The sequence below is a fragment of the Mustelus asterias genome, chromosome 3, assembly GCF_964213995.1.
Source record: "Mustelus asterias chromosome 3, sMusAst1.hap1.1, whole genome shotgun sequence".
NCBI lineage: Eukaryota > Metazoa > Chordata > Chondrichthyes > Carcharhiniformes > Triakidae > Mustelus > Mustelus asterias.
In genome coordinates, this window is record NC_135803.1 from 90,188,568 (window position 1) to 90,200,873 (window position 12,306).

General features: G+C 45.7%; 1 protein-coding gene across 1 annotated transcript in view; it reads right to left on the reverse strand.

The window, feature by feature from the left end:
- cacna2d2a (calcium channel, voltage-dependent, alpha 2/delta subunit 2a) overlaps positions 1-12,306 on the reverse strand; it is a 1,197,503-nt gene that overhangs the window by 312,815 nt on the left and 872,382 nt on the right. The window contains exons 7-8 of the mRNA XM_078209320.1: positions 8,287-8,418; positions 7,635-7,692 (exon numbers count right to left, since the gene is read on the reverse strand). Of these exons, the coding sequence (XP_078065446.1) occupies positions 7,635-7,692; positions 8,287-8,418 (190 nt within the window). The remainder of the gene's footprint in view (positions 1-7,634; positions 7,693-8,286; positions 8,419-12,306) is intronic.

The window sequence follows — 12,306 nt, forward strand, 5'->3', positions numbered from 1 at the left end:
CTGACTTAGGGGTGAGTTTTATTGAGCCATAGCGAACAGCTGAAGGACATGTGATCTCAAAGTATGATGGGCAGAAACGTTCTTCACTCATGTAAAGGTAAAAATTCAATTCAGGGTTGCCGATCTGAGCAGCCAGTAGTTGAAAATCACCAGCAGGGTGGGGACTGGGGACGGGCACCTTGGTCACAGCATCAATGCTGATTGGCAGGCTGAGGCAATGTTCAATCAGACCTGTTAACTGAGCTGAAACAAGCACAGGGCTGCTTAAATTTACAAATCAAGGTCCTAGGCTGTTGGTAGGATTCCAATTGCCAACTTCAAGTACTCTGTTGTGTCAGGTGTGGACTTCACCGAACAGGCCATTCTTGAAGGAACCATTGGCGGCCTCTCTTAGGAAGTGTAAACTTTTAGCGTTTGTTTCAGGATCAAAGAATAGGAAGTGATAGCATGTGGGTTTTGGGTGTAACAACAGAACAGGTTTATTAGGTAGCTATTTAATCCACAGTGGCTGGATCAAGACTGAATAATGCCCGTGAAGTAGCTGATGATGTCATGGACTGACCACATGACTAAACTTTTAAAGGGACCATGCAAGATATAATAACTCTAATATATAACAGAAAGACCCTGAAAATTTTTAGTTTGCATTTCTGAGGGCTCCAGGAGAAATCAAAGTCCTCATCTATGGCCTGCTGCCAGTGTGACGAGTGTCCCCTCACCCTGGGATTATATTCCCTCTCCCAGGCTTCATTGGAAACAGCAAAGAGGCTCTACAACAGAAAGAATTGCAGTAAGAGGTGCTGAAACGAGTGCCAATTCAACCGCATGAGGATACAGGGAGAGTATTTTGCTTATAAGGTGCAAGACAGGATCATTCAGAATGACAGTACTGATAAATAGAGAGAGGTTCGTCAGTAAAGGTGAGTAATTACCCATTATGTGACAGAGGCTCACTTGTTACTATGTGTAAATTGAAAGAGGAAGTACTAGATGAACAACATAGAAAGTAAATGAGATACAATCAAAAACAAAAATATATTAATTATGCATAGTTTTAGATAAGGCAAACCTACCTTAACAATTCCCCTGATATCTGAGGCAATGATACCTCAAGTGGATTATAGTAGACCTCACAAGTCTGTGCATCTAGACTATTTTTTAAGAATTCTTCACTGCATCCTTAAAGTTATAAAGCCAATGCTCAGAGTGGACCGGGCTAATGCTTGCTCCAAAAACCAAATTCGAGTTCCAACTGAATTCAATTCGTGATTCCCACAAAAGAGACAAACAAGATCCAAGCTGACAAGGTAAATCAGTGTACACTTCATCTTGGGCTTGTTAAGGCAATTATTGAAGTTCCACACGAAAGGTTCTCAATTAAACTCAAATTGTGGGCATTCAGGTGTTAAGACCCAAGCCAGAAACTTCAAAGATTTTGTGAAGATAGCCGAGACCCTAAGTTCTGCATTTGATTTTGGAATGGGTGAGCATAAGGTGTTCCACACCAGGTATGATTCAAGTGACCCACTAGGAAGTTTTTGTCAAACAAAGTTTATTTAAGAACACAGTTGGAATATAACAAAAAGAATTAGCATAACTTTTACCAATTACAAGACTTAAACATGACATAGTCATGGGTGGAATTTTATGAGATTTCTTTCTAAGTGTCCAGGAAAACAGGAGAGTTCCTGGTCTGTATTTCAGGTGGGTTTTCATGCCGAATCTTATGCACTCAGTCTTTGAAAATATGGGCTGGACCGTTTCTAGCCACTCGAGGCAGTGGGTGGGGCTTAATTCACCAGACAGCCAGCAGCTCAGATTGGAACCACAAATTATGCACGCGCAGAGAAAGCGAAAAAAAAAGCAGCTCTCCTGACAGGACATCCCGGGGCCAGATACAGCCTCCCCCTCTTTCGCCCACAGACACCAGAGACCACACCCCCCAACATTACTGACCCCTTTACCCCACCCCCTCCCACCCTCCCCAGACCCCCTTTGCACATGGCTCCCTCATCAATCCCTGGCCCCGATGGTTGTCTGACATGACCCTCTCTCTCTCCTGTCCCCGATCATCACAGAGGCACCAATTCCCCCCCTCCCCCCCTCCCCCCCTCCCCCCTTCCCCCCTCCCCCCTTCCCCCCTCCCCCCTTCCCCCTCCCCCTTCCCTCTCTCCTCCCTCCCTCTTCCCTCTCTCCTCCCTCCCTCTTCCCTCCCCCCTTCCCTCCCTCCTCCCTCCCTCCCTCCTCCCTCCCTCTTCCCTCCCTCCTCCCTCCCTCTTCCCTCCCTCCTTCCTCCCTCCCTCCCTCCTCCCTCCCTCCTCCCTCCCTCTTCCCTCCCTCTTCCCTCCCTCCATCTTCCCTCCCTCCTCCCTCTTCCCTCCCTCCTTCTTCCCTCCCTCCTTCTTCCCTCCCTCTCCCCTCCCTCCTCCCTCCCTCTTCCCTCCCTCCCTCTTCCCTCCCTCCCTCTTCCCTCCCTCCCTCCCTCCCTCTTCCCTCCCTCCCTCTTCCCTCCCTCTGCACACCTGCAAGTGCTGACTTGGCTTCCCCTCCATGGTTACAAGGCAAACTGCATTAAACTCGCTGGAATGCTCTTAACGGTCGCCTGACTCGCCCAAACTGCCTGCAGCTGATCTGCCCTAACAAGGGAGAGCTCCATAAAAACCCCCAAGGATGGACAGAGAGGCAGGCAGTGCAGGAAGAAATGGCCTCCAGGAAGACAGACAGCTCCTTGGTTTTCTGATGCTGATCTGGCCAGGCTTCTGAAGGCACATATTTTGTTGATGCACATATTGGTAGTTTAACCGATGGAACTTCCCTCAAAGTTGTGTTACCAGTACAAGCAACATTATTATTTCCTCATGACAGATTTTCACAGTCTTTTAAGGGCTACACAGAAGAGTTGATTATTCTCCCTCCCCAGCAAGATGCTGTCCCAGGGGAAGGGATGGAAACGCAGTCTGGGAGGCAGTGGCTGCATGCGTTAGTGCCAGGGCACTGGCCAGGAGAACTGGGAAGCAGTGCCGCAAAAAATGAATGACCTAATCCGGGCAGCAAGTGTGAATGTTTAACCTCATCCAGCATCTTCCCCCAAATTTCCCCACCCCCAAAGAGTATCACAACCATTTCCCCTGAGGGACACCCTCTGATGCCCTCCAGGACTCATGCCATTAGATTTTACATGGCTCCTTCTGTCCCCACAGGAGAAGAATGCCCATAATCGCCGGGAGAGGGCGAAGACCGGGGGTGGGTGTGCCCAAGCAAGGCTGATGGGAGGAGTCCCAAAGCTTTCAGGTGGACCAGCTATTGGCCTGTCTTGTTCCCAGGCCAAAACTGCAAGGGTGGCATCTGCGGTAGAAAGCCTGGGGCAGGAAATCATCACCATGAGTAAGCGATAGCCGAGTCACAGCAGGCCATGGCAGAGTGATGCGCTTATTCAGACACGAGGCTTGAAGCTCAGTAAATGAAGGCTTTTATTTACTGTTAATGAAGCTACCAGAACTTATGTACACTATCCCAGACTGAAGGGGTCCCGGCCAGAGCAGGGACTCTTATACCTCTCCCAGGAGGCGGAGCCCGACTGGGATGTGCCACGACACTACAGTACAAAGGTGTAATAACCCCACCCTAACCCAACAGCAACAATAGCACAATCCAACAGTAACATATGTACATCCTTGTAGTCCTGGCCAGCCCCTGGCTCAGCACTATCCAGTGGGAACCAACGATGGTTCACCACACAGAGTCCCAGAGGGCCACGGCCAAGACACAGCAGGTCACAGCTGAGGACCTCAATAGGCTTCTCAAGATTCTGCGGCCCATGGCTGAGAGGCTCAAGAGCTTGCAGGAGACCCAGTGGGACAGCGCTGAGATACAGCGGGCTACGGCAGCAGCCTCTGAGTGGCCCACTCACAGAGGGTCATGGCTGAGGGGCTGCTGAGTGTGGCCCAGTCCATGAGGGCACTTTTTATTTATTAGTCACAAGGAAGGCTTACATTAACACTGCAATTAAGTTACTGTGAAATGCCCCTAGTCGTCACACTTCGGCATCTGTTTGGGTCAATGTACCTAACCTGCACATCTTTCAGAATGTGGGAGGAAACAGGAGCACCCGGAGGAAACCCACGCAGACACAGGGAGAATGTGCAAACTCCACACAGACAGTGACCCAAGCTAGGAATTGAACCCGGGTCCCTGTGCTGTTGCTATTGACAGTTGGCCCCCGACTCAGAGGGCCACCACCAAGGGCTCGCCCACCATGGCAGGAATGTAGGTGGTCCTCCAGGACTGACAGGATCAGGTGACACCGGAGCTTCTGGAGCTTACTGCAGAAGCACCACCATCCCTTGGAGTGACTCAGGGGCCTACAGGAACCCCGAGGGAGGAGGAAGGGCTCAAGCCTGTGCCTTCCAGCAGGAGACTGTGGCAGTGGCTACATCTTCTGACTCCCCCCTTCCTGACACTGGGGCATCTCGGAGGCAGATGGATGAAGAGAGTGTCATTGATACATCCCTGACACCTGCAAGCTGGCCAGAATCCTCAAGGTCCAAGCCCCCCAGAGGATGATCGTCAAGGGTATCACAGGCCACTGGGTAGGCAGCTGGCCACCTCCACCTCTGATGTACATCCTGGGGTTACACTGAGACGTAGTGCTAGGCCACGAAAAGTTCAGAAGTTATAGCGGCACTAAGATGGCATGAAGATGGTTGAAGGGCAACACTAGTTAGATTGAATATTTAGACTATTTAAAGTCTCACGTTCACATATTTTTATCTTATCACTAATTTTGAAGGCACTTTTATTAGCACCTGTAAATCTTATTTCATCCTACACCTGAGACTAATTTAGTTATTCAAGGCAGAGTAGCAATCAACAAAACCAACAGAGCATTGAACAACCTAACCAGAAAAGGAGAATATAAGTTAAAGGAGGATATGATCAAACTACATTTTGCTCTTATCAGATTGTACCTTGTGTACTGGATCCAGTTTTAGTCACTGAGAAATAAGAGAGAGATAGTGAAGTGCTGGAGGCAATGTAAAGAATAAGTCTGAGGCTGATCATAAGAACATAAGAAATAGGAGCAGGAGTAGGCCATCTAGCCCCTCGAGCCTGCCCCGCCATTCAATAAGATCATGGCTGATCTGACGTGGATCAGTACCACTTACCCGCCTGATCCCCATAACCCTTAATTCCCTTACCGATCAGGAATCCATCCATCCGCGCTTTAAACATATTCAGCGAGGTAGCCTCCACCACCTCAGTGGGCAGAGAATTCCAGAGATTCACCACCCTTTGGGAGAAGAAGTTCCTCCTCAACTCTGTCTTAAACCCACCCCCCTTTATTTTGAGGCTGTGTCCTCTAGTTTTAACTTCCTTACTAAGTGGAAAGAATCTCTCCGCCTCCACCCTATCCAGCCCCCGCATTATCTTATAAGTCTCCATAAGATCCCCCCTCATCCTTCTAAACTCCAACGAGTACAAACCCAATCTCCTCAGCCTCTCCTCATAATCCAAACCCCTCATCTCCGGTATCAACCTGGTGAACCTTCTCTGCACTCCCTCCAACGCCAATATATCCTTCCTCATATAAGGGGACCAATACTGCACACAGTATTCCAGCTGCGGCCTCACCAATGCCCTGTACAGGTGCATCAAGACATCCCTGCTTTTATATTCTATGCCCTTCGCAATATAGGCCAACATCCCATTTGCCTTCTTGATCACCTGTTGTACCTGCAGACTGGGCTTTTGCGTCTCATGCACAAGGACCCCCAGGTCCCTTTGCACGGTAGCATGTTTTAATTTGTTTCCATTGAGATAGTAATCCCATTTGTTATTATTTCCTCCAAAGTGTATAACCTCGCATTTCTCAACGTTATACTCCATTTGCCATATCCTCGCCCACTCACTCAGCCTGTCCAAATCTCTCTGCAGATCTTCTCCGTCCTCCACACGATTCACTTTTCCACTTATCTTTGTGTCGTCTGCAAACTTCGTTACCCTACACTCCGTCCCCTCCTCCAGATCATCTATATAAATGGTAAACAGTTGCGGCCCGAGTACCGATCCCTGCGGCACGCCACTAGTTACCTTCCTCCAACCGGAAAAACACCCATTTATTCCGACTCTTTGCTTCCTGTCGGATAGCCAGTCCCCAATCCACTTTAACACACTACCCCCAACTCCGTGTGCCCTAATCTTCTTCAGCAGCCTTTTATGGGGCACCTTATCAAACGCCTTTTGGAAATCCAAAAACACCGCATCCACCGGTTCTCCTCCATCAACCGCCCTAGTCACATCTTCATAAAAATGATCCCGAAGCTTGGGCTTATTAGCCTGGAAAGAAGCTGATCTTAAAGGAATACAGGAAATCAAATGGAATGGAAAAGTTAAATCCAGAATCATTGGGGCAATTCTCCTAGCCTGCTGCGCTGCTCGGGGTAAGGGGGGTGCCCCTTGGGCAGTGCCAGCCTGGCACCTTGACACTGCCCACTGGGGGTGGGGGGAGGGGTGGTTTTGGGGGGTGGGGGGGCGGGGGCGTTTGCAAGGCCTGTGAAGGGGGATTGCAGGGCTGGCCAGCGATTTGGAGGCTGGCAACGGGGGTGGTGGGGGGCACTGCGCATGTGCCGATCTCCACGCTGACAGGTCAGCACATGCGCAGTGGCCCATTCAGCACTATGCTGCCGGCCTCTCGGGCGGGGATAGACCCTGGCCATTACTTTCCATAGGGAATCACACTAGGAGTGCCCTCTGTGATGCACAGTGTATCAGAGAATTGCTCTGGTAAGTATGCTTAAACAAAAATGGCAGGATCTATTCCCACTTTCCCGCACATTGGGAACTTAGAATTGTTTTGGGAGAATCCCGGCCCTTATCTTAAATTAAGTTATGGCAGCATAACCAGAGGAGTCAGTTCAAAACTAGTGAAAGGCAGAGAATGTACGAATAAGAGGCGGCTCTTCTTTACACAGCAAGACTGATTAATTTGAGGAGTGAACTCTGGATAGAGTGATGGAAGTAAAAGCTTTCAATCATCTCAGAAGCAACTTGATGAAGCAATGCAGAATACAGAATGACTGGGGTTGATGAATTAAGATGGGATGAATGGTTTTCTTCATTCATGAGTTTTCTTGTGCAGAGCTTGGGAGGTTTTTCAGGGTATCCTCTGGTTGTGCATGGGCTACGATCACTTATCTGCCTTAACCAAGAAATTAACTGATCACTCCTCTTATCACTCTACGTCACATATAGTTACTATGTAATTCTAACAACAGGCTGTTTGGCCCAACCGGTCTTTGTTGGGGTTTATCCTCCACACGGTGAGCACTCCCATGATCCTACATCTCTTTATTCCCCTCTTTTTTTAATGATCTAATTACTGGAAGTTGGACAGATTATTTTGAACCATCCGCTGTAATGAATGGAGATTTAAGTGATCTGGTAATGATCTAATGAGCAAAAAGTAATTCATGTAAAGCTGAGTAAAATTAAAGAAGTAACGTAAAGCTGAGGAAGAAACAGATTATTGATCTATTGTAAATGAATTGTACAGGTTATCATCATTCTATTCAAGTCTTGAGCATTAATTGAGTTATGCTTCTGCAGCACACCATTCTCATTAATTCCTCACTCACCAGGGTCTACGCCGCACATCATACAGATCAATCTTATTGGGAGGGCCCCATGGAGTTGCTGTAAGAATACAAAAAGGTTACAAGGACTAAGTAAAATAAGTAGTTCTGTAACCCAAAAGACTCAGTAAATAAATTCTAACTGTGAACTGAGGCATGGGTTTGGTTCCTGACCATTTTCCTTTATGAAGCTGTGAGCTTCTGCAGAACAAGATCCAATAATGAATTTTCAAGGTGGCCATGTTAACACTGGGAATCTGTTAGGACCTCTCGTCCGAGTATCAACATTGTTCAGTCAGGCATAGTATGGAGTATAACCTCTATGAAGCTCCATTTCCACTGCAGGACCTCCCTCAGTGAGAACTGGGAACAGATGTGAGTTATTACAATCCAAAATACTGACATCTTGTTTTCAAAACAGAAAGAAAGGTTTTGTGATGTGGGGCTTAAATATACAACCTCCTAAAACAAAGTGCAAGCTTACCAAGATGTATGAGGTTCCTGTTCATTGAGCAGGGTAAAAGTTGCTCACTGTGTAACTATACAGGGTCACAGTTTATATAGCAGGGTAAGGGATATTTAACTTACAAGCGCTAAGAGAGCCTATACAGATTTTACTTTGGTTTCATTCCATTGTTTCATGTTACTGACATACCTGGGTAATATCTGGTCACACCTGTGGCGCTTCCAAAGACCTGCCAGAGCAATGAGGGGTCCCCTTCTCGGTTACGTTTGAACACATCCTCCAGTGCTGCTGTCCAGTTTAACTCATTAAGGATCACAGTTGCTGAAATCACAAAAGACATTGCAAGTGCTGAAACAGCAGAAAGAAGATGAGAAACAATAATATGTGGGTCAAGCAAATCTCTTATTCCCTCTAACTGTCAAAAGAATGAAGGGCATCCTTTCTCAGCATTTTAACATTCTATAAAACAATCACAGCCAGCAAAACATAAGTAATTTTCAGAATAAAAGTCTCCACAATTCATGTTAGAATGTATTTGCTGTCTTGAAAAAAAGTCCCCGGGGGTCACATGATGCAAGCGTGGGAATAGCTGTGTTTCCGTGAGCTCTGGCACTACTCAGCCTCTAATCCTTTCATTTATCGCATTTACACAGCTCGTACTTACCTAATCCAGGAGTGAGAACTCTGTATTATGTCTCTGGAAGATTTCTGGTTAAATGTTGGTGATGAAAGGCTGAGAAATATCAAGAAAATCATCAACAAAAAGAGAACAATCAGAAGTAACTGGGGTGGAACTGAATCCTCAACATGGCGATTTAATAAATGAACAGGCTCTCAATCCAGCACTCTCAAAGGCATTAAAACCGATGACTGCTAATATTAGGAAGATCATTGATGAGAAACTCAGTCTTTTAGCGCAAAATATCAATGCTCATGTTGTAGAACTGCAGAATATTGGCAAAAGGTCTGATGAAGTGGAGGAGAGAATTGTTACTGTTGAAAATGCAACCTTCTTGGTTGAGGCCCATTTACTATCCCTGAAAAAGCAGCTGCACGATGTGTCAGAAATCCTTGACAATCTGGGGAGTTATGGAGCAGCAACTGCAGGAAAGTGATGGGAAAGAGTGCTGCTGTTGTACATAGTATTTGTACTGAGATCATTTTTGCCTTTCTTTACCAAGGTGAGAATGGCTAATGATAATTGAAGAGACCAATGAAGGCATCCTTGGGACCTTGTTGTGGATGGAAGAAAAATGTCCAGGTTGTTGGTTTGGCAAAAGGAGCTGAAAGTTAGCTCCGAGTTAAATTCTCTAAGGGCTTCGATTAAATTAGAAGATGACTGAAGGCCATTAGAGTGCAATATGCCCTACTGTGTACTGCTACACATGGCTTTTGTGAACTCTGCGGAAGGCAATAAATTGGAGTAACAGTTCACTGTGAAGTCCGGACTCTATCCCATGTCATTATAACTCCTTCCCGATTCTGTGTTAGTATTTATTGTTCTGACAGGTGTGATCTAGTAATTGAGCACCATAGTGAGTATTTATCCTTAAGATTGACAGGGACTTCCATTTGTCCCTAATGGAAAACATTCCTCATCATGCTCCTTCTAGTTGAGGAATATGATATGCAGATTGGACTGTGTAAAAAATATCCTTCTTCCTTTCTTTTCATCCGTACGCTTATAATAGTGGCATATGTTTTATGGTCTCCTTTGTTCTGATCATAATAAACATGAGTAGCACCACTGCTGGGAGTGTTGAATGGCTTAAGTCTTAATAGGAGGGATTGGTTTAGTTCAGTTGGTTGGACAACTGCTTTGAGATGCACAGCAATGCCAACAACAGCAGTTCAATTCCTGTACCAGCTGTGGTTATTCATGAAGGCCTGCCTTCTAACTTTGACTCTCACCTGAGATGTGTTGATCCTTATGTGAAACCACCACCAGTCAGCTCTCTCCTTTAAAGGGGAGAGCAGTCTATGGTGATCTGGGATTATGGCAACTTTACCTTTACCGTTTAATAGGAGGAGTTAGAAAGCAGGAAGGGCATTCTGTACTCACCCTTTTCATGGTACATCATGTCTCCTCTTTTTTGATGAGAAAGACTCTTTGGCGTAATTACGGAAGGTTTGTAGGTATTGCCTTAGAGGGCCTCGCATTTGGTGAGGAATGGTTTTGTGTTTTTTAAATTATTCTGAGGTTAAAGAAGGATTAATTGGTTCCTGCAAGAGTATAGACAAGTCTCATGTTGTAGAAAAATGCTTTATAATGTGTCATTGGTGTTTCTGGTGCAGCTGGAAATGAGAAAGTATGTTCTGCTGCACTTTCGAACGGGGTGGGAAAATCTTTGGCGGGTAAGCCATTTTCTTTGCGTCAATATCCTATTCTCTCTTTGGCTGAATAAGCAATGGCAGTAGCTACATTGAAACTTTGCTCCAGGAAAAGAAAAAAGATTTTGGCCAGAATTCTCCGGCCGTTCACGCCCTACCGCTGCTGACAGCGAGGATGGAGAATTTGGTGCTCAGCTAAATCACCGTTCACTGCAGCGGGATGGGAGAATCCCAGCTGCGAATGAGTCAGAGAATCCAGCCTTTCGTCTTTCCTTAAAAGGGAGAAAATTGATACAGCTTTGTTGCAGGAAATACACTTCGATGACAAGGAGCACCTGAAATTGAAGTGGGACTGGGTAGGGCAGGTGATATTTGCCTCATTCGCGACTAGCAGCCGAGGGGTTAGAGTTCTAGTAAATAAGAATATGCCTTTTAGACTGGAGGATTGTATGAAGGATAATGAGTGGGGGGGGAGGAGGTATGTGATGGTTAAGGGGCTGCTGCATGGGGAAAACATTTCGATACTGAATTTTTATTGTCCCTCAAATTATTTACCTGATTTTGTTACTAAAGTCTTTCTGGAGTTTGCTGAATTAGCATCAACAAATTCTTTTATAGGTGGGGGACTTCAACTGTCATCTTAATCCTTTGATGCATCAACTTAACGTAACTAGGAATGCTCCCACTCAACAAAAGCATAAGCACCGGTTTGTGAGGAAGTGAGGTACTTGGATGTTTGAAGATAAAGTGTTCACCTTCTTCTCCACTCCCCACCAATGTACTACTAGATTTTTTTTTCATCCCAAAAACAATATTACACTTAGTGACCCCCTGTTCCATACGGAATATTGTAATCTCTGATCATGCTCCTATCTTCCTGGAATTTGTATTCAAGGGGTTTCATCCTCAATCTAGATCTTGGAGATTTAATGCGTCACTGCTTAAGGATCATAACTTTATCTTGTACTTTAAGGCCAAATTTAATCTCTTCTACTTAGTCAATTCTCTTTCTATGCTCCTCAATCCTGTGGGAAACCTGATAGGTTTTTGCAATGGGTTTGTTCATTTTGTATATGGCCAACAAAAAACATAAAATGTTGGAGCAATAGCACCAGCTTGAGGTAAAATTGGCCAAAACAGAGAGGGAATATGGTAAGAAACTTAGCCACTCAATGCTGAAATAAATTAATGCAACCAAACGGCACTGGACTCCTTGCTGACTCAATGTACTGAGAGGAGTATAAAGTTTTCCAAACTAAAACTAAATAAGTTTGGAAATAAACTGAGTAGATATTTGGATTTGCTTACTACGAAGAAGGTAGACTATTACCTCTGTGCTACATTCGGTATTAGGATAATTAAGATGGAGAATATCAATAAGGCATTTGTGGTGAACCACCGTTGGTTCCCACCAGGTAGTACTGAGCCAGGGTCTGGCCAGTACTATGAGTCTGTATATATGTTGCTGTTGGGGTTAGGGTTGGGTTGTTCTATTTGTTACTGTTGGGGTTAGGGTTGGGCTGTTCTACCTGTATTATAGCTATTATGGTACATCCCAGTCGGGCTCCGCCTCCTGGGAGAGGTATAAAGGTCACTCACTGCTCTGTCTGGGACCCCTCAGTCTGGGATCGTGTACTACATATGGTAGCTTCATTGTAATAGTAAATAAAAGCCTTTATTTCCTTGTGCATCTCTAGCCTCGTGAGTTATATCGCGCATCAATTTTATTTACTATTAATTGAACTTTCGTCGTTAAAAAAAAAGGAAAACGATACAGAGAGTATGGAGCAAATGTTAAAACCCGAACGTCTTACGCTGGATCCACGTGCGGCGGGCGCCTCTAACACCTTCGACCACTGGTTGAAATGTTTTCAGGAC